This window comes from Bradysia coprophila, unplaced genomic scaffold (assembly GCF_014529535.1).
Source record: "Bradysia coprophila strain Holo2 unplaced genomic scaffold, BU_Bcop_v1 contig_248, whole genome shotgun sequence".
Lineage (NCBI taxonomy): Eukaryota > Metazoa > Arthropoda > Insecta > Diptera > Sciaridae > Bradysia > Bradysia coprophila.
Window position 1 is genome coordinate 1238898 of NW_023503509.1, and position 27986 is coordinate 1266883.

A 27986-nucleotide genomic window follows, 5' to 3' on the forward strand; every position below is an offset into this window, starting at 1 on the left:
GTTTGTTTTTTTCCTCATTTTTTCACTTTTTTTTTACTTTCAATAAATTTGTAGTCATTCGTGACTTGATTTACTCCTTCAATTTTTTTTTGTTTTTTTTTTATTTTATTTTTCTCTTAAGGTTTTGGGCATAATGTAAAAAATTGTTAGCTCCTAAAATATTTTTTCTATAATAGCGTACAACAGCAATAGCTTTTCTTTTGTCGTTTCTCCGATGTCATGTTCATTTCTCGAACCACGGTTGCAAAGACTTCGTTCACATTTATTCTATCTTTGGCCGACGCTTCGATAAATGGACAGTCCCACTGTTCGGCTAATGCATTTCCTGGAATAAAAGAAAATTGTTTCTTATTAAGAGTCAAATAGATAGCCTCAACACTAAGAAGCACAGATTAGTGGGACGGGCCATCAACAACTGAGTCAAATGGCAACTTTCAGTGGGGAAAGACACTTTAGTCCAAATAACCAGACCTTCGAATCACGTCGCATGGTACTATATAGACGATATAAGAAACTTCAGATGTAATGGAGTCTTTAGTTGTTTTTGATCTTGTCAAACCATTTTCTTTGTGTAGATTGAGTCGATTTTTTTTTTGTAGCGCACCCTTGGTACCACGATACCCTTGGTAGCCCTCGTCGATTTAGTGGCTTAAAAGTCCATATTAAACGTAGAAACTACTTTTTTGGACAAATTAAGCAAACACTTTCATATCGAAGCTTTGCGGACAAAGAAATTATCTCAATTTTGTCCACAGTCTACTACACATTATCGTAAAACTCGTAGTAAAAATTCGTGGCAAATATTCTGACATATTCCTGCAAAAGTTACCCACGAGACTCAGACAGTTCGATAAATTTTTCAACAACATAGCGGCGACGCCTGCATCTTATTTGAAACGTCCCACACCTACTCATTGGGTTGAAATTGTAATTTGAAATTAAATTAGAATATCATCGAGTGTGTATTGAGGTACCATGAACGATATTTTACTGTAATAGCTGAGAGTGCGTTGGTGCCTAACTCTGCGAAAAGTACTTTCCCGTGACTAGAGTTTAAGTAGGAAAGTCACACCAAACACTCTCAGCATATACAGTAAACATCCGTCGGTCTGTAGAGGCGCCGCAATTTTTTCGGTAAATTTTCATTATTTGCGCTCTTCTGATGAAATAACTTCACCCTGGTTTATATCCAGTAAATCCAAATAGCATTTCTCAGTATCATAGCTAGCTTCACCCAGCCTGAAGACGACTGTAACGTAAGACATTAAAGTCCCATACGAATGTATGTCTACAAAGGACATCATATGCCATTCTACAAAATTTTCGAAGACCAATCTGAGCCTTCGAGGCCACGCTTTTAGAAACGACTGTCAAAAATCTGTTATCGACAACAGCTGCAATAATAAGCGATCTTTAGTTCTTATTTTTATAGCAAATCGTTAAGAAATATTGAAGTAAAAGATTTTAGGATTTCAAATTAAACAGAAATACTTTAAACGTGAGAGGTAATAGATTTACCAAGAGGTACAACTATTTTAATTGATTAAATGGAGTAGTACGTCATGTTTTGAGATCTAATTTACTTATTAACACACTGTGATACGCTTCCTATTTCGAGGAAAAATGGTAGATTCGACAGGTATGCTGTGGAAATAAGTCTATAAGTAATGGTTTGCATCGAATATGTGAGAAATAAGATAGTTCATTGGGTTAAGAGAATGACAAATGACATTTACCTTCTACTGTTGAAACTTCTCTTTGGCATTCTAAATCCAACTTATTGGCGACTAGTAGTATTGGTGCAGGTTGGCTCCCTTTCACACGACTAATTACATTTTTCATATTTGATATATCCTAAAAATAGAAAGAAAAAATATTTTTCAGTTCAAATTCCAATAAAATCAAAACCGATGATCATTAAGTCCATCAATACTATGTTTGTATTGGAGCTAAACAAGTGCGGTTTACAACGATCACAATTTCTTCTTTTTATTCGCAATTGAAATATCATCGAGTGACATTGAAAACATAATAATAAAAGCAAAGATGGAATAAAGACCATGAAGTGTATGTTACGTCATGTAGCACAAGTAAATGCAATAAATCTTACTCTACAGCATTAAGACAAATAGAAAAGATAAATATGAATGCTCCACACGAACATACATAATATGGGTGGTTACGGGATGATATTTTCTTGTGTTCCGCTGCCACCGGTGGAACGAACTATTTGAATTATTAGAAGACATACAATTCAGTTACAGTCCATAAGTAGACGTACAAAAAATTGTTAGAGCAACGATATGCGATAATTCATTCCCGCTAGAATAAATAAACCTGGAAGTTGGAAGTACATTTACGGAACATGTATCGTTTCGTTGTTGGGACTTTTTGATTTTGTTTCAAATCAAATTTTCTGAAAATGTAAGAGTTTGCAATGAGTTTAAATCGATTGAACTGAAAGCCGTTCAACTACAAAATATCCCAACTTTGTCTCTGAAATTACTGGAAATTACATTGCAATGGGACACAGACCATAATCAACTGGATATTGAAAAACTTTTCCGAAATGACAACGAAACGAGCTTATTAACGAGATGCCCGTTGAACAAATTGCATTTTACGACGATATAATATTACATTTTTCGATGGTTATATCGAACTACTACTATATCCGAGGCAATAACACGAAATTGATTACTGGAAATACCAATTTAACTTCATTGAATAAATTTCTCATTACAATCGAACTTTGTTTACGCTCTCGTTCGTCTCAACATTAACATACTTGAAAATCTGTTTGAACATAGAAAAACGAATATGCTACACGAGTTTTCGTAAACAACAACATAGATAGTGCGGTATAGGTATACCTAATAGTACATTACATGGCCCACGCGGAAGTAAGTGATTACACGAGGGATATTTTCAGCACCAAGAAGTGTATTGCAACGACATGAAGTTTGTGGCACGAGCGGAGCGAAGGCAGCAATCACTCGAGTCGCAATTTTTCCTTCTCGTGCCACAAACTTTATGTCGTTGCAAAACGGCAAAGGGTCAAAATATCTCGAGTGTATCACGAACTTCCTCGGGGGAGGCCATGTATATATTGATTGTTTCAATGCATGTCCCTCCGAAAAGTTATCATTACATGTATGTATGCCCCCCGAGGAACAAATACGAAAAAACCTGTTGTCATGATTTCATGAATAGAATAGGGTATTGACAGTAAGATTCATGTCCTTACCGGAAAGTTTACCCTAGGGAGGAAATGAATGTAAGGTAATGAGTGATTTCCGTGTGGGGCATACATACATGTAATGTTACCTTTTCGGAGGGGGCATGCATTAAAATATATACCATTCACCATCCTCTCGTCTAACTTATACGTATAGATATGCATTAAATACTACAATCCATCTGTAGGTTACACACACGTGTGTATAACATTACAGACAAACTTATAAACAAAGTGCTTACTTGAAATGTTTGATGGTTTGTAAGTGAATACATTACAATAAAGCCATGGCCATTTTTTATGTACAAGTCTCGCATTGAAGCAAATTGCTCCGTTCCAGCTGTATCCAATATCTCTAATACACAAGGCGAATTATCTACCTGCAATGAAACATAAAAAAATGAAACAAAATTAGCGTTTTCTTTTCAAAACCATTTTTATTGTTAATAAGTTGAGGAAATATTGATTGTTTTGTGTGTAGCCGTGCCGTGTGCGCGCTGACCACTCAATTGTGGTGATGTGATTTTTATTTGGTAAATTATTATCGCCTTTACTCTTAATTAACTGGCGTTAAGGTGGTTCAAATTCAATTCATCCACACGGAAATGGCTTATATAACGACGAGGTCGTAATCTATATTTTTCGTCTTAAAGTTCAGTGTGCTTTTTTTATACGTCTTACACATTGTTTATACCATCACTGTGTGGTGTACGTCTAACTTTAAAAAAAAGTTGTAATCAAATTACAGTTTTCCATAATGGTCTGAATTTGCATCACAAGAAAGTTAATTAAACTTCATTGTTCCCAGCAGGAAGTCAAGCTGCACAAGAACTCATCGTACATAAAAAAGGCCAGAAAAAAATTTCCACACAAAATAAAGAAAAGAAAGACGATGCCGAAGCAAAACAATTTTTTTTTTTGGTCTGTTTCCAGCATCTCAGCGCTGAGCTTGTAAGTACGTTTAACCATAAAAAGAAATTTAACTCACACTTCAGTTCCCCTGATGAGCGATGTACAAAAAGGAAAAACTCTTGAATTATGGTGTCTAAAGAGGAAAAATGTTTACCACATCACGGCGACAATCATAATTCACAGAGTTCATTTCCACCTGAAATATTTTCCCTTTAGTACAACGGAAATGCATTTAACAGAGTCGGGGGCTGTGTGCGATTTTCCTCTCGTCATTTGACTCTGGGTTAGAAAAATATGGAGTTGAACTGAACGACAAAAAAAAATGAACTATGCCCGAACCAGAGCAGACGGGTTCATAAAAGAAAATCCATTCACAGTTGGTTTTGGATGTTCTTACATTTGACTGAATTTCAATGTGCATGCATTGCATACAGATATATATCCAAAGTTTAGCAAGTTATATTATTATGTCGTGCACACTTTGTGCAGCTCTTCCCGTATGGCGTTATAATGCTACATAATACAACATAACTTCGGCACGATACCATAGAATTATCGTAATTTTTAAGTTTTTATTATTGCACTGTTGCAGATGATGATTTTCCAGTCGGTAAAATATATATTTTAGTTACCTTGGCAACCCACAAAACAGGAATCCTTTTATTATTTGGAAACGAGATTTTCAATATGGTTCACATTTTTCATGCATTTTGCACACAGCATTCTGCATTCTGAACACCCGACTCTCATTGCATGTTACAATTTATATGCATCGTCATTGTGCTGAAGAGAGAAGCGATTTTGTTTTCGAATGAAAAGGTGTTTAAACAAGAGTGACAAAATGGGGCACAGTCACAAACAAAAAGCTGCCTGTGTTAGAAAGTGAAGCCATATGGGGTGCCAAGCATTAATTTTCTTTCATATAAAATAAATATCATATCCACCAGCAGTGATTGCTTTTACAATTATACAATGTTATCTCTGCTGCTGTGTGATGCTGCGCGCACATACTGGGCCATTTATGTACGATTATAATGGTTGGTGGTATGTGATAATTAAAATTTAAATGAAGTAAAACGTCAGGGATTACGCGAACCGAATAACATTTTGACCTGATCCCACATCCCACATTAAACCCAAAGTTTAAATAATTCATTTCTACTGTGTTTATTATACCAATGACACAACCATATCTTAATGTAACTTCCTCATTACGCTTTGAACAAAATAAAATACGAAAAATTGAAACACACAAAAAACCAGAAGATATGAAACTGCATACTGTATTATATATGCAGTCGACCAATCGAGACTAGACATAAACAAAATGAATTCATTTCATATTGTCAATGCAATGTTATACGGACACAATTTGAGTTGTGTGTGAAATATACTTTTAACTTTGTACGTGTCAGCATCCGTTCGGATATACTTGGACAAATTTTATAAGATCCTCTGAACGCTGACTTTATGAATCATTAAACATCGACATTAAATTTTTTCGAAAAGTTATATGAACAAGAAAGCTTTTGTATACAGCAAAAGATATAAATTATCTGATGTTCAGGCAAAAATGTATTAAAATATTCTCTGGCATTCACGGTAAACGAACTGTACATTTCTGATGTGTTCATGCCACTATAAAAAGCCCGGAGCACAGTAAAAACAAATAGATTACTCAAGTTATTTGATAACACATCATAAAACGTGAAATGAGGGAGACTTTACAACGTCTTTTGCGAATATCGTCTAAAGATTTATCCTCACGAAGACAAATATACTACAAAAAAGCAATAGCCACGCTACAGGGAATTTTCACTCCGGAATTAAACAAAACTATAGTGAATTTTGTCACTCGGGGATCGAACGTCTTGGGTTAATTCAAAGTTTATTTGCAAGAGAGTGACTTATTTTCACCTGTCTGTGACAAAACATCTGAAAAAATAGTTGTTTATGTTACAAGAATCGTATGATGGTATATGGTATATGCGATAATATACCAGCATACGATTCGTGTTGCATACAACGTTTTATGAAATGAAGAAAATCGAACAAATATCGAAGATGATCGTAGTGAGACGTTAGCAACGAGTGGATTTTTTCGCACTAGTGCGATAAAAACTCTAGCAAATCCTTTGTCGAACTAGTGCGATAAAATACCTTCAAAAAACATTGCATACAGAATCACTGAATTGTATTAAATTCATTTACAGAGCAAATTAAGAAATATTTTAATTTGATTTTGGTAATTGGCACGTAGCTTTACAGATTTGTATGGCCTAGACTAGGAAAACTCAAAAATTAGACCCTCCACGACACGTTAGGTATTATTATGTGTTAATGTACAAAACTCGTCAGTCTTCGTAGTGTACTCTTAAAGAATTGCAAGTATTCCTTCAACATGAGAACACCATTACGACACGCACGATTATGTATGTAAAGTAACGTCGATAACACGTGTAGAATGAGTAGAATGAATTGAATTCAAATTCTTAGAATTATCCCGTTGTGTCAACACTAGAGATTGCATTTACCTACTTCGGTAAATTTTCAGTAAATAACACCTGTCAGAGCATGTAAATTTTGCAGTAATTTTGGCCAATTTTGGAAACGTATTTCATTTAGGCCAGTGCGATATAATGCCTCACGACAATTACCCCACCGAAATATATTACTAAGCTGATGACAATTATTTGAGCAATAGTGCATGCAGGTGCCATTTACCGAAAATTTACCATGGTCAGTAAAAACAAACTCTATTCAACCACAACGCTTCCTCACAATTCCTACTAAATTTTTACATTTTCGAAAGGCTATAGGAATGAAAAACGAGAATTGATCTAGGTTAATCAACGCCGGTTTAAAAGTGGTTACTCTTCCACCCGTGTCAACGATTGCAAAGCTATAAAAACCAACCGAACAACGCGACCCTTTTTCAAATTTACAATTTATTTTGCTCATCCCATATGCGACCGTATGTTATGTAGTTGGACAAATAAATAACGAAGGGCAACATCCACTCCAGAGACACATTGTCAGACACTCATGGAACAGTTTCCACTAAGAACTTCAATTATGCTGACGGTAAATAAATAAACAAACAAATAAAATGCAAAAATAAAAAAAAAATAAAAAAAAAATCGAGAAACTAGAAAAAATACGGGAGAAGAAAATAACAAAATCGATATAGCATAATAATGCAGTGTGTGTGTGCCTCGGAAAGTGGCACATGGGGTATAATATTGAAAATCGTCTATAATCTAATATCAATATTGAATATACATACCAAACATTTTCCGTTTTGCAAAACATAACAATAAAAATTGTAAATTCGAAAAACATCCTTTCAATAAACGTTTCCTGGCTATATTTACATTGCATACCGTTTCTTTTATTTGTGTTTGGGATTTTTGTATTTGAACTTGGATATTATATATTATAACCAAGTAGCAGGCAGCACTCTACACATACATGTTTGTAGAAAAGGAAAAGAAAAAAAAAACTTTTTTTTTCGACTGAAAAAAAATGCACAAAAGTCATGCAGTAAAATGTGATGCCACATTACGGATTGTTTGTTTGTATAATATGATTTGAAACATACTTTTAGCCTCTCCAGCAAAACGATTGTTCAAACAGAATACCTAAATTCAGAAACAAAAAACTGCTGCACTTTTCGTCCAATTTTCTTCTGCATTTGGTTAATATTTCAGAAACTTTTCGGTACACGGCAACTTAATTTGAAAGTAAGCGATTGAGCAATAAATTTCTTGATCTTGATTATACTTTTGCGACAAAACGTCCCGAATACGAACGAGAAGAATGATTGTCTTCTGATAATGGAAAAAGATTTTATGGGACGTTGTCTGATCAGAATTTCATTTGATAAACCAATTTTATGGTCCCTCTTTAAATTCAAGTAGCTTTTTACATTAGCAACAAATTACATTCAAACGTCGGGTATACGCTTTTTATACACTCCTTTAAACGTAATATACACAGACTCTTCTTAATTTTTACGGTTTAAGTGGATATTCTTCCAGACATGTGCTAATTAAGAAACAAAATTCACATGCTCAGCAACCTTACAAAAGTTAAGTGTTTAATAGCAGGCAAATGTAGAAAGAAAATTGAAAAATGAGGCAAGGTACACGTCCGCACTTGAATCTATAATACAATTCACTACTTACGGTATAAAATCTGTGCTAAATAGTCGCGAACAAAATTCACTTTCAAGTCTTGGAATACAATGCGATTCAATGGTTTTTTTTTAAAGGGCGCGACGGTGGATGTAAATGACTTGGTTGTTACGTTGTTAGTCGCTATATCTGTATATTTATGTCAACTTTAAGACTACTAGCTTTTACAGGTTTTTTCAATTATTACTTAAGGAAATGTATTTACGGTAGGAGAAACATTTTTAACGGAAAGCCCATATGCCTAACAACCATGGCATTTGCATCCACTGTCGTGTACTTTAAAGAGACAATTGAAACAATTTTCCAAGACCTGAAATTGATCTACTTCGAGCATTGACTCACTACTCTTACGAAGGACATTGTCTGCTCTAATCAACATCGACGATAAAAACAAGCGACCAAACTATCTCATATAAATTTGTGAAATTTAACGAAGTTTGTGAAATTTGACGACATCTGTGAAATTTAACGACGTTTGTGAAATTTACCAAAATCTGTGAAATTTAACGACGTTTGTGAAATTTACCAAAATCTGTGAAATTTAACGAAATCTGTGAAGTTTACCGAAATTTGTGAAATTTAACGAAATTACTGAAATTTAACGAAGTTTGTGAAATTCAACGAAAATTTGCGAAATTTACCGAAATGATGAAAAATTCTGAAATTCTGAAAAATTTGTGAAATATCCTCGGAAATATCGTATAATAACAGACTCTGAACAACAAAACGCGTAAAACAAAAACGATGCCACGAAAAGTCCATAATTCACACACCTAAAAAACTTACCCTCCGAATTACACGATTTTAAGTATTGGAAAGTATTTAAATGAAATCTTACAAAAAATATAAAATCGATTTGCGCCACGGTGTCTAGACAAATTTTTCTATTTATTTATATTTGCTCTGGGGGTCGTATCGACATTCTTTTATGTGCATTCTTGAATTCTGTATACATTTTGTTAACGCCCGACCTTACATTGACTATATTCGTAACAACATTAAACAACATTAAATAATTTAAATGTCCAAATTGCATTCCAAACATTCAAACAACTATAATCGATGTGATTACGAGCATGAAAACTTTGTGGCATTTCACTTAATTTTGTGTGATATAATTTTCATAAAACAACTTGAATGGCGCTGCGCAATTCCAATGTAATTGCTTCCTTAATAACAAGTTCTTTTCATTCTAGAATCAATTTTTATTTCCATTTCGAACGTAGCCATAACATACCCCCGGAGTTACATTATACGGCATGGGATAGCTGATAATGAAATTATAATTTTTTCAGGCACATACGATGGACGATTAAAGTACATTGTGTTATTAAAGAGTTTCGTAAATGAATATTTAAAAAAAAAAAGTTTATTCAATCCGATGAAGTAACGTGCGTGCAACATATTTGCATTTATGAATATAAATGATGGCTGGGAAAGAAAGAAATATAAAAAATCTACTGCACGTAAAATGACACACTATAAACGGAAATTTTAGATTATTATTGAAGTTTCTTCCAAGTTTATACTTTGTATGGTATAGAAGTTATGGAAGTTATTGTTTGCGACGAAAATTGTTAAATATCGACATTGAATATCAAAAAGAAAATCCAAACCTTAAATTTCTACATTAAAATACATAAAATATATCCCAAGACACAATCTTTAACCAAACATTATTTTACTTTTTGGGAACGTACACCGACCAAGCCCCTTGAATAAATGTAAATATAAAATGTACCGAAAAAAGTAATCAATTTGATAATAAAACTATTTTGCTGCGACTCTACGGTTCGACAATTTGAGCATTATATTCGAATATAAAAAACCGAAAACATTTATTTATGTCAATGTTACGAAAATTGATTGTAACGAGACATAGCAGAAGAAAAAGAAAAGAAAAAAATGTCAAAAAGGTATATGCGCGAGAATTGCTGACGTTTTATTTCGATTCAGCTTCCAATCAAATCAACAACACACAATATTTTCATGTGAATGCGAATAAAAAACCGATTTCTTTCGCACAGATCCTTCTCAGAATTTTTCCCTGTCAAAATGAATAATAATATGTCGACCAGTGACCTAAAACATAGCTCAAGTGGAAATATGATTATCATAAATACGAAAAAAAGGCCGGCAATCGTCTTCGTTTAATCAGACAAAGAACGTATTTGGTACAAATTTGACAATGATTAAGTAAATTCGCTATTGAACAATTGATTGGGCAAACAGCTCTCTCACAGTAGTTAAACTGTTGTAATCAGTTTCAAAACAATATGAGTATCGCGACAAATTTAATGGCCACACATTAAAATGATATGGAAGAAAACAAAGGGAAATAAAAATTCAAACAATTGATATTAACCAGTGACTAAGTGGTGGAGACTAATGGTCTTTGAATGGTGTTACATTCGACAGTTATGAATATTTGTTTAAAAAAAGTAATTAGATTATCGAAACTGAGACTTATATTGAACTGACTCAGGCTTTCTTATGTATGCGGTTAATGTTAGTAGCTGTAGCTACTTTTAATTACGATTAGACCGATTAGACTGATAGTAAGTTTTAACCGTTAAAATGGGAAAATATTTGAGAAAAAATCACTGAAACTTTCCATACAAACAGGTTCGACTTTCCATTTTTACGAACTACATTCACGTGTCGTCAAACAGATTCTCGATTAATCGAGCGAGATTAACGAATTCTCGATAGTTGTAAATCTGAATACAGATTCAGTGTTCTTACTCTCCTTTGACCAACAGTAGCGATCAATCGACAATTAGGACAAGGTATTTGCACTTATTTTGTAATTCTTTGGCTTTTCGCACTTAGTGCGAGTAGCCACTTAAAGATGAAGACACTATTCGCGCTGAGTGCGAATAGCCAAACTATTATAAAGAGGTTATTCGCACTCAGTAGCTACGTCTTCGAAGAACGTACTGTCAAAATGATTTATTGAAAAAGCGTAACAAAACTGACATATCTGGTTGACCAAACAGTCGGCATTAGTTCAAATAAGTATTGTGATCTTACAAGTATACGATTTTCAACTTATTTAAATATAAAATGAATTAAAGAAGCTTTGTCGAGCTTTGCTTAGCTTACGAAGAAACAATCAGTCACTGTTGATAATTGAAAATCTGTTTTTTGTCACGCTGAATCTAAACACTTATCATAATTTGCGTCATAATTTGTGAATCACAGAGTCGATGAGTTGTGATGAAATCAAATTTGTACTATTTCAGAGAAGAAATAAGTGTTTCAAGAACCTATAGATCATCATGCTGAAAAGTTAGTCAACCAACAAAAAAATGACAAGATCAAGGATTAACATATCGATGTGACTGAGTTCATTGCGGACATATTGATAAGAAAAAGCTACGATTAAGATTCAATTCTAGACAGAATTTTAATTTGCAATGATCATGCAGTAAAGTCAAGAAGCGAAGCTAAAAATAACCCAGTAATGCGTTGCGGAAGCCGTTTTAAACATATTCATTTGACAAACAATGACACAACAACTGAAACAGATTAAATAAATCAAATTGTTTCCTCACTACGTCGTTTTCGCGATATTATTTTCAATTTCAAAATTACTAATATTTCCACATCATGATGCTAAAATGCTTAATACCCCAACAATTCGAACGAAATTTATTGTATTGTCAGTGATTATTATCAGACATTCGTTAAAAAGAATATTATTGCATCAACAACCGCAGTGTTGATTCAACACACCACAGTGTCATGATACATTTCGTGTGTGTCATTTATTGAGGAAAATAAGAATGAGGAAATGTAGGTTTGGGTAATCTTCTTAGTCCGAATATTTTCTGCTTTTCTTTTTCAAAACAATATATTGAGTGGAACAGACAGCCTGAATTTATACGTTGCAATAAAAATAGTTCCACACTTCCACAAACTTTTATTTTTTGCGTAACACACACACATTTCCCAACCAGTCTCTAAACAAGAGCTATCTTCTTATGTTCGAAACGAATCAACAAAATACATGAGTATGGAATGACGTAGACTTTTCTCAATTTGCATTTTATTCGATTGAAATAAATTACGAAGCAATTTAATTTTATCCTTAGTGATGCATCGCTTTGTACAGATAAAATGATGCAAACTTGAATACAGTAGCGGGCATAAATTAAAAAAAAAAGATTTGTTTTTGCCTCGGTTGTTGTTGTTGCTGTTGTTTTAATTTACTAATCTCTCAGTCTATTGTGCTTGCTTCTTTGTCCTTTTTTAATCATTTGTCTGTCTAAGTATTTTCTTTTCAAAAAAACATAAGCAAATATCGTGTCGATAAAGAACTTTTGTTTTGATTGAAAATATATATAAAATACACCAATCAAGCATCGTCGGCATTTTAAAAATCGAAATGAATGCAAAAATATTTACAATAAAAACGAAGAAAATTTAATTACAAATCGACGTTACGTCACACGAGAGATTTTCGAAAAGTGCACATCAATTTGTAGCAATTACACGTGAAAAATTCTCCATGATTGTCCGAGACCATTATTCGACTCTTTCACCGGTTCGAGTCAGTGTACAGGTAGAGGCAGTGAAATTTCAGCATGAATTTGCTTCAGTTGTCTTTCAGCTAATCCACACAAACTATCAAAACTGTTTATGCGGTTTTACCACTACCACGCGCTTCAACCGTATCGTATGAACAAGTATGGGTAATTCCACCTAATTTGTGAATTTTTGAAATATTTTCACCAAATGAAAACCGAAACTTTTTTTTCCTTGAAAGCTGTTGACCAGACGCATCGTTTAAGCCCTATATTAAGTAGGTGGCCCAAAATGTCTGCTTGTTTTTAGCAAATTTTCGAAAATTATAGTTTATTTCTCGAAACCTGAACCGATTTTACTAATTTTTTTTTTTCTGAAAGCTATTGACAAGACGCGTAGTTTGACACCAATATGAGGTCATTGGCATAACGTCTCGGGGAGATATGACCAAAAAGTGTTTGTTTGTATTCGACATTCCGAGATATTCTCAATAAATCTCAAATGATTTCTGTAAACTTGTTTCCCTGTAGAAACGAACGCTATAATTCCACAATTGCACTAAATTGCACGAAATTAAATTTTTAGAAGATTTTTGGTTCATTCTGCTTCGAAGTAATGTGAAATCACCTCGACCCATGACTTCACGAGAAAAATAACTTTGGCTCGATCAGGTTAGTTGGGTGAATGAAGTAGGTGAAATCAGCTTCCCAGTGGTAATAAGTGTCATCTTCGAATTTTGACTCGTCGAGGTTATCTCGAAAAATTTTGTAACCATTTTTTTAAACGGTTTTGAGCCAAAGCAACATTTTCAGGCTAAAAATTCCAATTCTTGTTGGCATGAAAGCACTGGGTCTCCTAAGTATCAGAAAATGTATAGACTGATTAAAGAAAACTGAAGATTAACAAAGGGCACATCTACCCTGGCAATACCAAATTGAAGCATAAACAGTTTTGATTGTATGTATGGATCAGCTGAAAGGCAGCTGAAGTCAAATTGAAAGTGCTGAAATTTCACTGCCTCCGACTGTAATGACTTTTTAAAAGTCTTCAAATTAGCTAATATTATCTGAGATGTAAATCAATATAACCAAATTAAAGAAGTGAAAAGCTCTTGCATTCGTTCATTAATGATTAATAATATGGAAATTATAATCGTAAGAAGAAACTCCGTGCATGTGTATTTCATTCACCTTAATGAATCCCATTGTGCCGTTACGATATAATTAATATCATTAACCGACCAACAGATTTTATTCGATTGAGTTGACGATGAGATCCATAATTTTCTTGTCTTCCAATAAAACCATGCATCTTATGAGTGTGATATATATTACGCCCAGGGATCTTTATCTACAAATACACTTTGCCCATGTAAAAATCGTTTCAAGTGTTTAATAGTAATAATAAAAAAAAATATTTGGGCCAATACTGATTGCATCGAACATCGAACTGAAAATGTAATCAGTCGAATGGTTGAACAGATAATGAATTTTTATACGATAACGACAGATATTGTATACACTTGTCGGTAAATAAATTACGCAAATAAAAAGAGTGAAAATCATAAGAAATAAATAATGTGATTTGGCTGTGCGCGCTTTGAATTAATATTCGGAGAACAGGTAACACACATTTCACCCATAATAATAGCAAAAGCGCTGACAAAACACATTATAATGAACACACAGACCTAATGGAAAAAAATATATCGTAACGGTTCCAATTCCGAATTCTTATCTATTGACACAACATTCTACATATATATCAGCAAAACCTGTAGGTAATTTTGTCTTTTAAATTCAATTTCCCCCCGAAAAAAAGAGCAGAAGATAAAGGTAGGTACGGTATAGAGTGCGGCAAAGAATTTCCTAATTGTAATCGCTTAAGCCTTAAACAATTTCGGGAAACTATAAATAACTTAGGTTTTACCATTTTGCCGGTGGGTTTTGTATTGACCTATTTACGTGCAACAGAAGATATATCCAAATGAACAATAAATAAGAAACACTGTGACATATTCATGGAATTGGTTTGGTTGTTTGTTTGTTTAAAAATGGTGATAGATTATACAGCCGATAAACGGAAGAGTCTATCCATTCAATCATTGAATTTCAATGTGTGCCAAAATCGAATGATATTGTTTTTGGAAGAGTGACCAATGTGTTTCGACGGAAATGTATTAGGACCAGTGACTTCGACTGAAAAATATGAGTCGGAACTGAGGGGGAAATCACTGATTCCCCATTTCCATGTTCGCTAATTTTTTGATGGTTTTGAATGTGGCTTACCACAATTTGAAACGATTCCTCATTTGTTGCTTTAGCTTTTCAGTTTGAAAAAGAAAACTAAAAAACTTGTGAACTCTGGTGTTTCAATATTATTGAATCAAAATAATGTATCGGCTGTTGGTTGTCCTTCGGTGTTATCGGTCATTAAAAAACCGATAGTCGTAGGCGGTTTCCACTATTCATGTAGTGGTTTAGTGACATCAAAAAATGTGAAGGTTGAAGTAGTTTCTTCAGTGGAGGCGTATAACTTCTATCGAAATAAAATCCTTTTCCGAATCTATGTCACAGGCTGCCAGTTAAGCTAGCATATCATTTAAGGAGATGTAGTCTAGGATGTAGGAGTTTGGGGAGAATTTTTTATGGCTTTTAAGTTGAATGGTAGCCAAGGAAATATAACTGTTAGGGTCGTTATGAATGCGTAACTCGTTCGAATAAGTCCTGGGAGTTAGTGAGATAATCCAAGAAAATGGTTAAAATTGTAGGAAATGTCGGATCAAAATCTGATTTAAACCGGGGCTGGAAGCAACAACTGATATTGTTACTAACTGATTGAATATTCTGTTCTCCGTCCCCGACTTCACTATACCCAGTGAGCGATGTATTTCAATAAAGGTGGTAAAGTGGTAAAGGATAATCACACAAGGAGCTGACACTTGGCATACACTCCGGTTAACTACGACATATGATCAAGTTATTCATTCAAAAGATCTCCGTGTATGGGAGATTCACCATTATTGGTTTAAAATTCCTGATCCGATCCCCTGCGAAATTCACCTATTTAAGAAATTTATAACTGTGTGGTTGGTATGCGAATCTGTAGGTGTTTCCAGTGTTCTAGAGTTTTGTTTTACGTCTTCTTATGTTTCTAATCGATACCACATCAATTCCATTTGAAACGTAAATAAACATTTCGTTGAATAAATGCTTACGAACAGGAAACAATTACATCATTTACATGGAATCATTTAGAATGACTAGAAAACGAACACAGCATACCATACATACATTTTCAATGTTTTGTTGAACTTATATACTCTCTTCTTCGCATCAATCATATGATTATTGGCGCCACGAGTTTTAAAGAAAAGTACGATGCTAAAGGATAATTTTGAAATAACAAGCATTCGAATTAAATTCATGCCTTTCCACTTATTTCCTTAAGTACGTGCATATTAAATACATCCAATTGGAAATATTGAAATTAAAACAGCACAAAAAATACCAATCATTGATTAGGTCAGTTACATTTCCCCCAACTGTACATTAACATTGAAACAATTTCTGTTTCGAAACATCTGCACGATAGACACTTATTATGATACACACTTGATATACACTGTCGTGACGAAAATAAATATCTTCGGAACCGAAAATAAAAAGAAAAAACTTTTTTGAGATATAAGTTTTCCCTTGTTGGATCTTTCGGTGTAAAATGAACACCGCATATAATTAATTGCTAACCTTTGTTCTTATAAATAAACCCTTTATCCCCCCATCACACACCATAGGATCGTCTTTATTAAATACGTGTGTATCTGAAGGTGTTTATTTTGTACCATTATGATGTGTATACTCAAAATGTATGGAACATATTTTTGGTTTTGATTAAACAGTAGCTTTTGTGTAGTCGTCGTCGTCGTCGACGACGTGTGTGTATAACAACACAAACAAGTTTATGCCATGGTACATGGTTGTTCGATCAACAAAAATATTCCTACTAAAATTGAGAAAATCGAACCGAAAAAAAAAGTTGCTTTTTCTATGTTGTTCTCATATCCAAGCAATACAATATGCCCTGTCTAAAATATACATACATAATACAGGTATTTCAGCATTGACGTCACTAATACAACATATTCCAACTACAACGATGATAGTACACTCTTTTTTTCCCTACCTGTGCAATACTCTGAGTTACGTTTCACAGAAATTACTTTTTATTGTCTGCAAGTCAACAATGATTTACGTTATCTTTCCTGGTCGACTAGCTTCATAAAAAATTTAGTTTTGAGTACATGGATCGTCGAGAACATAAATATTAATTCAGAAATTAAGTAAACACAAGACCAATTCATTGTAACAATCTACAACCCAGGCAATTGAATTGATTAGAAATGTTTCGTTGGAAGATATTTATTTATCGATTCCTAAGAAACGGTTCTACATCTAACCACTCTATTAAATTGCTGTAATTACGAATGAAAATTTGGTAAATTGCCGTGCATTCAGTCGATTATACAAATCGGGATGGCTAGCAATTACGTCCTTTTGCTTTTTTCGATTTGTGATAGCTTTAACACAGACTGGCCACGAGTCAGGAAGTTCGGTGATGAGTTGAAATTTCGTTTCATGTTTGGCCAGACTGGTTCGTGAACAAATTGATATAGTTTGAGACATTCTTTTGAAGTACTAGAATCGAATAGGATTTCAACTTCACAACCTCCAACCTGCCAAACTGATGCTCTACCTTTGATCTATCTAAAAAAAAAATCGTCGCAGAGAGCGTTCATCTAAAAAAAATGGTAAATTGTTCTGAGAGCACTGTCACCATAGCCGGATGAGAAATGGTATTTTTGAACTGCATATTAATGTGAGACTTCGAAGGAAAAATTAAATTTTCTCTTAGATCGAAACAGTGGTCGAACGACTTGCATAATACGTCATTATTGTTTCAAATCCATTCCATTCCCATTAATTATACCAACGGCATCCCATATTATTCTTCAATCATGGTTTCGAAATGCTAATTCGTACAATCACACACCCTTCACACTCACATCACGCCCTCTCAATGATTTGTGAGCAGCACATAATTAAACACCGAATCAGTTATTATCGGTCATTATCAAAGTTCGCATTACATGTTCGGTTCGAAAAGTACCACATAATTGGTTACGATTGTTGGAACGACCTTCCCTAATTGTAATGTCCTTATGCCTTTAATGCGAATCTAATGTTGAGCTAAACGAATGTGGCAAAGATAAAGAACATTGCGTGCTCGCGCTATTTACTTAATTTACTATGCTTCATTCGTCATTCTTAAAAAAGTTAAATGCGGAAGAAATGCTAATTTTTGTTCAACGTCAAGCCCATTGCATAAATAATATTCTTTCTTTCGCTGTGTGTCTGTCAATATCGTTAATGGTGTTCGAGGGATTGTTTTGAAAAACAGCCTACCAAAATCGGACGTATTTTCCAGTGGACTTTTTGAAATTTCTCTAAGGACAATGAAACTGAAAAGGACGTGTGTGGTGTCATTAGAAAGGTAATTGAATGTACTGTCGGGGCAATTCGGGTCTTTTCGGATTTAAAATTCATCCACACTGAGATAGAGCAGTTGAAGGAATTGGAAAAATTTGACTATTTTGGTGATGTTCTAGCGGTTCCTCGTTTTTTTACATCGTAAATCCAACGATAACGTCAAAAAGACTGTTTTCTCTTATCGCTGCTGCTCTTAGCTTTGCAATTAGACCAAATATGCATGGGTAGTGTAACTATTGGACCTGGTTAGGCTGAAAAAAGAACTTTATCGTGTATCTTACAAAATCGTTGTACAGTCAAAGGCAGTCGATTTTCAGCATAAATTTGCTTCAGCTGTTTTTCAGCTGATCCACACATACAATCAAAACTGGTTTTCCTTGTTCATACGGTTGAAGCTGCTACACGCACGCGCATGATAGTGGTAAAACCGTATAAAGACGTATAAACGGTTGTGATTGTTTGTATGGATCAGCTGAAAAACAGCTGAAGCTAATTTATGCTGAAAAGTGACTGCCTTTGACTGTAACGATGATTGTGGGTTGTTTCGTATCGATTCATGATTTTAAATTGATTTGGGGGCAAGACGGCAGCTCAATGGTTCTCCGGTGAGCGGCCGCTATGTCACTTTTTTTCAGTCGTATACGAGAAGAAATATCAATCAACTTCCAAAAGATAAATTATAGAGAAAGTCTAAATTTCTTTTTGGTGCAATTGATTTTTTGACATTTGAATCCAAAATGACGGAAAAAATAGGTCAAAGTCGAAAAATATTATTTTCTCAAAGGAAAATCCCTGAAACCGATACAAAGACTGTAAATTCGCAAAAACTGTCTTCAATAGGTTCATAGAGAATTTAAAGAGCTACATTTTCGTTTTATATTGATTGAAATCGGGAAGCTCGTTCCGGAGATTTGTCCGTAACAGTGAAGTCACCACATGTTCTTCATGTGAAAATACATCGAAATTATTATTTATTTAGAATAAGCAATTAAACGATGAAAGTACATTTGAAAAGAAGCTGAGCTACCGCTGCAGAGGAACCTCTAGAAGTTTACAATTTTTTCAACTACTCATTTCTCAATGAGGAAATTTTAAACCCAATAAGATCCTATTCGCCACGATCTTGTCCGTTTCGTATACCTATAGAGAAATTTCCTTAATAAAAGTCTATGTTTTCGGTTTTCGATCTCATCCCCCTAACCACCCAAGCCTCGAAGATTTTTTTTAAGTGGTATAGACTTCTAGGGACCAATACACATAAAAAAGTCCACTGGAAAATGCGTCCGATTTTGGAAGGAGGTTTTTCAAAAGAATCCCTTGTTGAATACACATTTTTGGCCAATGAGTATAATGAGCACTGCGGCAATTAACTTTGAACGGAATAAGACTTGTGAATGTGTGTTTTTTAACAAACTTTTTAAATTGACCCATAAACATAATATCGTTGTTGCGCGCTAGTGTTAAGTAACAGGTGCAATTCCATTTCCATGGATCACCGCCATAACATCAATTCAATTTATGTAAATATCGATAACAAGTTTGTTGTATACACACAACAGAGTTTAAACTATTTTCATTAACATCTGTCAACAAAAGAACCAAATGTAACGCGTCATAAACAATATATTCTGATGATATTATGTACCAAAGCCAACAACACTGACTCTGTCAGTCAACTAGCCTGTTTATATGTATTATAAATACAATATTGTTTCATCTTGAATTTATTTGATGTACTATTTTGCATAGATAGAGATATGTATGTATCCTCGCTCCATACACATTAAATGAAAATGAACTGTGTGTGATATCACCGAACGAAATATTTATAAAAAGAAGAAAAAGACGACGAAGTCGAAGTCATATGTGATACATTATTCTGCTGTGGTGTGTATTTTTAGTTATACATCAAGTTGATGATAACACAGAATAAAAATTTTCGAACTGATGTTTCCATTGTTTCATTTTTAAAACTCTGATTAATATCTTAGCATTTTGATATTATTATCAGAACACTCAAATGTTATATAAACGAATGTATAATTCGACTGCACGAAGAAAAAAAATTATGAATAAGCCACAAACCAAACGCCGTGGTATAGCACAGGTACATAATTACTATACCACACAACCGTTAACGTTATTAATCGATTCGAATGTTAAAAATGTTAATCAATTCGTAGAAATTTTATGGCGCATACAAAATGACCGTGTTAGTCACATCATCATTTAGTTAGAAATTTTAAGTGTTTACGCTTTGTGTCGTATTATAATACAACACATGCAACAAAACATGGAGTGACGTACACAACAAATTTTCGTATTATTGCAAGACCGTTTATCATAAGATCATCTCGGGGATTTTAAAATACAACAACTTAATATAGTCGACGCCTTGCTATGCAATTCTAATTCGATAAACCATTTAGAAGCATATGTTTAGCAGGCGGCAGGCGATCCCGTGCGTACCTAGTACGATATGTATTTACTTACAATTATTATTATTGTTAGTCTTGCGTGAATTTTTGTGAAAATGTGTATGCAAAGTAGAAAACTCATCAAATCACGTCGATGGGTAGCGAAATAAAGCTGGACTGTCTATTGCCAAGATAAAGACACCTCAAAATTGAAATGCTTTTGGAACAATTGGCATTATTATCATTATCCATTAAATCTATTCCCTTTGACCTTTTACAAACGGAAACGGCAAGCTTATCAAAACAAAATCATTAAATCGTTGACAAGTTCAGTTGGGTAAAGTATATCGAAACGTCTTTTACAAAATCTTTTCCTTCATTCGCTTTAACAAACATTTCACTATATAAGACCACATTAACCGGAGGTCATCGCGAATTTTTGGCGAAAAAGGGCAGGTAGAACATCGCTCTCAGTCAAAAGAAAATCCTTAAATTCATGGAAAATACTCAAGAAAATTCGCAAATTCATAGGAAATCCTTTAAAAAGACTCAAAAAATTAAATAAAAAGAAGAAAATCCTTGAAAATTGAAGAAGAAGTCCGTTGAAAATCCAAAAATATCATTTCTCATCAGGCCATGCCGACAGTGGTGACTCGATACAATGCTCTAAGAACACTATACCGATTTGCACACGAACAAGTCTAGCGAATCATAGTCGAAATGAAATTTCAACTAATCATCAAACTTGTGGCCAGTCAGTGGTTTCTTTGCCAAAAGCCACCACTTGAGCCCTACACGGAAAATCTTTCAAAATACTGGAAAATCCTCAGAGGACTTTCTTTTTGAAAATCTTTTGTCAACGAAATAATATCTGCCCATCGGTATGTCACCTGTAGTCGACAACGCCGAAAACAAGAAGCAATGAACTCAATGTAGTGTCTCTTTATAAAGCAAATTGTATGTGCTAAGCATAATGAAGTACAAGATTTTGAAATTTTTGTCAAAGGCAGTGAAATAAGAATTTTTTTCGCACGCTCCTTTTGGATGAAACAAACGAGCCTCATATAAAATTAGAAACAGACAAGAAAGAGTTCATTTTCGTCATTGAATTACGAAAAAATATTTAACGATTTTCATAACTCTTCTGAGATGTGCTCTGACTAGCAATCAGCATGATGAAACAGGAAAATCGATTATATTTAAATACGTGTAGCTACTGGTGACGAATGGGTGAACAAACTTTTTTTAAGGAATCAGATTATCATGACACCAAAACTCAAATTCCAAATGTTAGGAAACCTAACAGCCAGCGCACAAATCCGAATAATTCATACGAGTCTAAAGCCGATGAGAAATTATCAGTCACACATATTCAGCAATGACTTTTTTGAGGAAAATGTTTTTCCATCTTTTTGCAATTTTTCCTAAATTTTCCCTACGTTTTTCCAATTTTCCCATATTTTCACAAAAACAATTTTCTGGAAAATAGGGAAAAATTTAATCAAAAGTGTGAAAATGTAGCGAAAATTAGGAAAAAAGGGAAAAAGTTTTCATAAAAATCGTCCCTGCATATTCGTTATATTCGTAGTTGTTATAAGAATTACTGCAACGGACTTCTATCAAGAAATGATCGATTACACCGCAATCAGGTTTTCTTTGGAAAATAATTGGTGATGGGTACAGGCGACGAGTATATTAGTTAAAAGAGTCAATTAATAAATAATAATTATCGGCTCTTCCCATCAGAATTCTATCTAACACTCGCATTCATTCAGAATTCATTAAAACAAAAATCGAAAAAAAAATCTTTTGGCAATGTACCGACCTCTACATTGCTCGGAGCGCTCACAGTGTAGCTGTATGCTAAAACCTTATTGGAATTAAAACATTCCAAGATACACACATGTTTATTGAAATAATTGACTTGAAATTGAATTTGATAAGACGTCTTGGCTCTTTGGCTCTTGGTAGAGTGTTGAGTATTGGGCAATAAAAAAAAATGATTAAACGCATACTCAATTTTTAAAATCTGGTTTATACAAACGAAATCCCACGCATGTAAATTTAAAAAAAAAAACTTTTTGCTGTGAATGTGTATAGTGGACATAAAATAACATAACATTTTAGAAGAAAAATATATTTCTTATATTGCGGCCACCGAGTGCTTTGGACAGTAAGTTCATTCAAGGACATATTTCACTTAGTTTTCTACATATTTTTGCTGTTTCGTCGTCGTCGTTTTTTTTTTAGTTTCTTCAAATTTCCATATAAATTTTCGATGTTGCTCTCTTCTCTTTGTTTATTGTCGAAATTCACAAAGTGTGTTTTTCAGTCAAAAATTTTGAAATGAACAAATTGTTTGGATGTAATAAACAAACATGAGAGGAAACTACATTCATGTTCACGGTTGACATTAGAGCAAAGTTGCTGTGTATTTCATCGTCAAACATAAATAAAACATCAACGAGCCACTTGCTGAAGTACACTACCGAAGTTTCGGTGCTTAATGCTAATATAAATGCATGCAAGGGAAGTAAAATTGCATGCCACACAAACGTACACAGTTGAACGGGACTCTATCTCGCGCATATATTACAAAAAATACTTGAGCAAGGATATTAATCATGTACTTTGATACGATTCTGTAAATAGTTGCAGACATGTTTTTAATTATTATGTCATTTTCGTATGTTTTGGATGGGAAATTACACCCTTCACTTCCACGTATACGACCATGTATCATGCGACTGTTTGTAGAAGTTTCTAAAGTATTGTGTCCAATTACTGTAGGAACTTAAATTAATGAATGAAACGGGAGATCTGCTGTTGTGTGGGGACAGTAGTGATACCATTGGGTAAATGCAGACAATAAACAAATGCTAGGAACAACAATGGTAAAGACAAAGTAGCACTAGAGGGCCCATATCTTATCCTTTCGACTCCTTCGAGGGATTCTCTTGAAAAACAGCCTACCGAAAACGGAGACATTTGACATTTTCCAGTGGACTTTTTTTGATATGTGCCTAGGTCTCGTACAACTGGAGAAATTCTTGTAAGAAAATTGCAAGTTTTCGGTTTTTGATATTCTTTCACCAGCGACCAGCCACACAAAATTAGAAGAATTTTTTTGAAAGTGGTTTTGGCTTCTAGGGTCGAATAAATTTCTGGTCACATATAAAAAATTCCACTGGAAAATGCGTTCGATTTTGGTAGGCTGTTTTTCAAAAGAATCCCTCTTCTTCTTCTTTTCTCAAGTGAACCCCACTGAAAGGAGGTTTTTATGTCCCTGCGACTCTAAATTAAATTAACACCAAAAGTAGAGACTACACCAAGCTTTAGAGTCTTAAGCGTTGGTATTATAAGATGACAAAGGCGATAGAAAAACCTAATTTGTAACAAGGAACACAGGAGTTAACCGGAGGAACCTGAAACCAATCAGCTTTGAACTGAAACTCTCGCATATAAAAGCAGGAGGAGATTTGTCCAGACAGTTATTTTTGACGTATGTTCCTGTCTTCCCATTATTGTTAGCGTTTCGGAAGTCCTGTTATCGTCGAGTGAGACTTTAGAGTCATGAGATTTTGTGTTGAATGAAAAAATCAGTTTAGTCGAGATGTCCGTTGTCATGATTCTGAATTTGAAAAGGCCACAGCCGTAAATTTTAGCTTAATGTCTTTACTCATTGAATAAAAGAAGAGACAAAAGTGTACTTTGAACGGTATTGTAAAGACATTTGTTTCTGTTCAATATTGTTACTCAGGGGCTGAGAATTTGTTGTTCTTTTAACACAAGCAAAACGGTATATGCAAGGTACAACCAACAAAACTTGTGTGCGTATAACAAGAAACATTTTTGAGTGATGTCTCATGAGGAAACCGTATGCAAAACAAAATGTGACTCGTCATGTGCCACACAATAAGCAAAATGTTCGGTGGAAAATTTGTAAGAATTTTTTTTTTCGGTCGATAAACGATCATTGTGCGAAAAAATATCCATTTTATCGTTGCTGTAGCAAACAACAACCAATAACCCAACGAAATAACACTTCTACTTTTTACGTTTAATGTATACATAACGAAACCTTGCAATCATATTATTAACACAAAAGGCATCATCGCGGCGTGTGTACCTATCAATTTGACCAAACTTATAGAAGACGAAACCAGTAAACAATAAGAGCAATAGCTCAGCAGCGGTAAGGTAATATTACTCTCTATTGTTTGCTTGAGTTATAATCATTTTACAGTTTTAAGCACCATCACTTTCCTTCGCACTTCGTTGTTATAGTGCCACAAATCATATTTTATTTTTTAATATTTTTTTTTTCATTCATTCCATAAAGAACGTTAAATGACCCAAAAATACTCTCATAGCACAAAAAGAAACAATAAAACAAAAATCCGTTAAATGATTAAACACAACTACATGAATACACGAATTGAACGAAAAAAAAAATTATAAAAATATTTCGTCATCCATTGTTGCTCGAAGCAAATGACTGAATTGCATTTTATTCCAAACAAACAAGAAAAATTTTGTGCGACTCAATATCTATCGTTCAACACAAAAACATTTCTTATTAATTTGAGTTAAGACCTAGAATACGCTGATGTTTAATTGAACAAGAGAAGAAAAACATTCGCACGCTTAACACAAATCAATTCACATTGTCCTTAAACACTATTACATGCTTGTAACACAGCGATAACATTCACTTGAGCGATTATTCATTCAATAGAAGTCGGTGTCTAGGTCAAGAAGGTCCCGAACAACGGTCAATAGCACCAACGCTTAAACGTTTGGACGTTTTTTTCTGCTCCCCAAATGAGCGACAGGTTTTGTTTGTTTCATTTATACAACTCAGTATCATAATGTGCAAACTTTGCCAACTTTAGATGCCTCTGTTGCATAAAACGTTGTATGAATGTCGGTGGAAAGTACTTTATTAAGCTCACGATGTGTGAGCCCTACGGCCTCGTGTCATAATTACACATCTAGAGCCTAATAGAGTACTTTGCACTCGATGTCATAAATAGCCATTACAGTAGAAGAAAAATGTGTAGAAGAAGCGTAACGAGAGAAGAATGAAAAAATAAAATCTACCGCACTGAGAAAGGGAACGGTGTTCATGTGTCATGAAAGAAATAGAAGAAGGAAAAAAAACACACAACACAACAAATGGTGTGTCACACAAGATGATGCTGATTTTTTTCTTCTTCTCTCTCTTCTATTTTATATAGTTTGTCAACACAGAATCAATTCTGTTTGAAAAACTGAAATTAAAAGCCATGTAGCAATTGTATAGCATTGGTGTATGGACCGGTTTATTTTAGCATTTATTAACCATCAAGTGGAGAAATTCCATATTTGGAAAAGCGACAAAAAAAAAGTTGCAAAATTTTGTGAAATTATTTGCGTAAATTGACTGAGTTATAACACAGGCAATTACTAGTTAATAAAAGTGCTATGCTGTAAAAAAAATAAATAATTTAGGATGCATACCATCCGTTTAAATGGTATAATTACCGAGGGGCTTTATTTGGGTAAAAATATGTTGTCTCTTCGGTTAGCACATTTTTTTGTTGTTGAATAAATTTGAATCAACAATTTTTCTCTTTGCACATTATGCAACACATCTATGCGACCGAACCGACCTCGAATTTTATCAACCATATTCTACGAGACTTTCAATTTTCTTAAAATTCTGCAAAACGATTTGTGACTGATACCCAAGCATGATTTGCACGCTGATGTCATGATGTTAAAACGAACATCAGTTTTCTGTATTGAGAAAATTCATCGGAAACTAAAGACGTGTGCGCTTCGAATTTTTATGGATATTCGAATCGCTTGATTTTCCGATGAGTAATTGTTAATCGATTTGCATAAAAAATGTATCCGATAACACGTCGTCGCCTTCCGATTCTGGTTTCCAACTATTTTTAATTTTATTACTATTGATCACAATTCAACATTATATATCGCAATTGCAGAATGATCTACGAAAAAAAATCTAGCATACAATCGGCGAAAGTTTTAAAAATAGATTCGTATAATGACTATGTACGTAATGAACCTCGGATCTGGGTGGTCTTGTGTGTCTCAGATGACAGTTTCGGATTGGAATTTATTTTTTTAATCTTACAAAATGATCAAAAACTCTAAATTCAATGCCTATAAATCAATCACATCAGAAATGACAAAAAAATATTTTCATTCCATTTTCTCTAGACAAAATTCTTACCTCAATCTCTTTTCGATAAAAATCCTCAATTGTCGGATCGTATTTTTCAATGAAACAGCCGGAGACAAATTGTACCGTCAGCGCTGACTTCCCAACCCCACCGCTTCCCAACACTACCACTTTGAATTCACGCATTTTTCTTCCAATTTAAAATCACTTTTTTTACCGAAATTTCTTTCAAAACTTTTTCTGATACCGAATATGTACACACTTAGGACTTCAAAAATGTTGTTGTTTCTTTTCTTATTCCGTCTATTGTTGGATATTATGAATATAAAACATTGAACAATAAGAGAAAAAAAGAATTTCAACTTTTCGTCTTCATCACATTTTTTAATTAACTCAAACACCAGCCAGCCAATGTTGCACTTATTTGTGTGTTTTTTTCATTAAAAAACAATCAAAATACTGATGATTTTATAAACAAAATTGCTCTTTATCTATTTTTATAATACTTTCAGTGAGACTTTAAAATCTTAGCCAAATTGGTTGTACAAAAAAAAGAGTTTATTTCGCGACAGTTTTTACACATTCGAAGCACACATCAGATGTGAAAATAAATCATTTTCCAATCACTCGATGAATACCGTGAATCACACACAATTTTTTTTCAATTATTTTCGAGATAAAAACGATGTAAAATCAACACAAAATTAACTAATAAAAGACATTACTTTGTTCAAAAAGTTGTCTTTGGCCATCTTGTATTTTATACGTCTGTGACGTCTGTGACACTTCGCGAACGACTAGTAGACTTTTTGGTTTGTTTTTGTTAGGTTGAATTTCCATACACAAACTGGGTAATACCGGTATCATCATTACCAACAATATACCAAAAATGCAGCGAAATGTTTTGAACCGGTGGCGGATTATACCTTACTGTGTCATAATTAATAGGCT

At 33.9% G+C, this 27986-nt stretch overlaps 1 protein-coding gene across 1 annotated transcript; it reads right to left on the bottom strand.

Annotated features, from left to right (window-relative positions):
• Positions 1-68: 68 nt before the first annotated feature.
• Positions 69-27842, bottom strand: LOC119078288 (ras-related protein Rap-2a). The gene is made up of 4 exons (XM_037185778.1): positions 27087-27842; positions 3481-3618; positions 1737-1854; positions 69-325 (listed from the first exon to the last, which is right to left on the bottom strand). Exons 1-4 carry the CDS (start codon positions 27219-27221, stop codon positions 168-170), a joined length of 549 nt encoding a protein of 182 aa, XP_037041673.1. The 5' UTR covers positions 27222-27842; the 3' UTR covers positions 69-167.
• Between the last annotated feature and the right edge of the window lie 144 nt (positions 27843-27986).

Bases quoted from the DNA above. Each gene is read 5' to 3' on its own strand.
- LOC119078288 (XM_037185778.1), bottom strand. From the start codon at position 27,221: ATGCGTGAATTCAAAGTGGTAGTGTTGGGAAGCGGTGGGGTTGGGAAG. The intron at 3,619-27,086 runs GTAAGAATTTTG...GTTTCATTGCAG, and splicing joins TTTATCGAAAAGAGATTGAG to GTAGATAATTCGCCTTGTGT. The intron at 1,855-3,480 runs GTAAGCACTTTG...TTCTATTTTTAG, and splicing joins CAAACCATCAAACATTTCAA to GATATATCAAATATGAAAAA.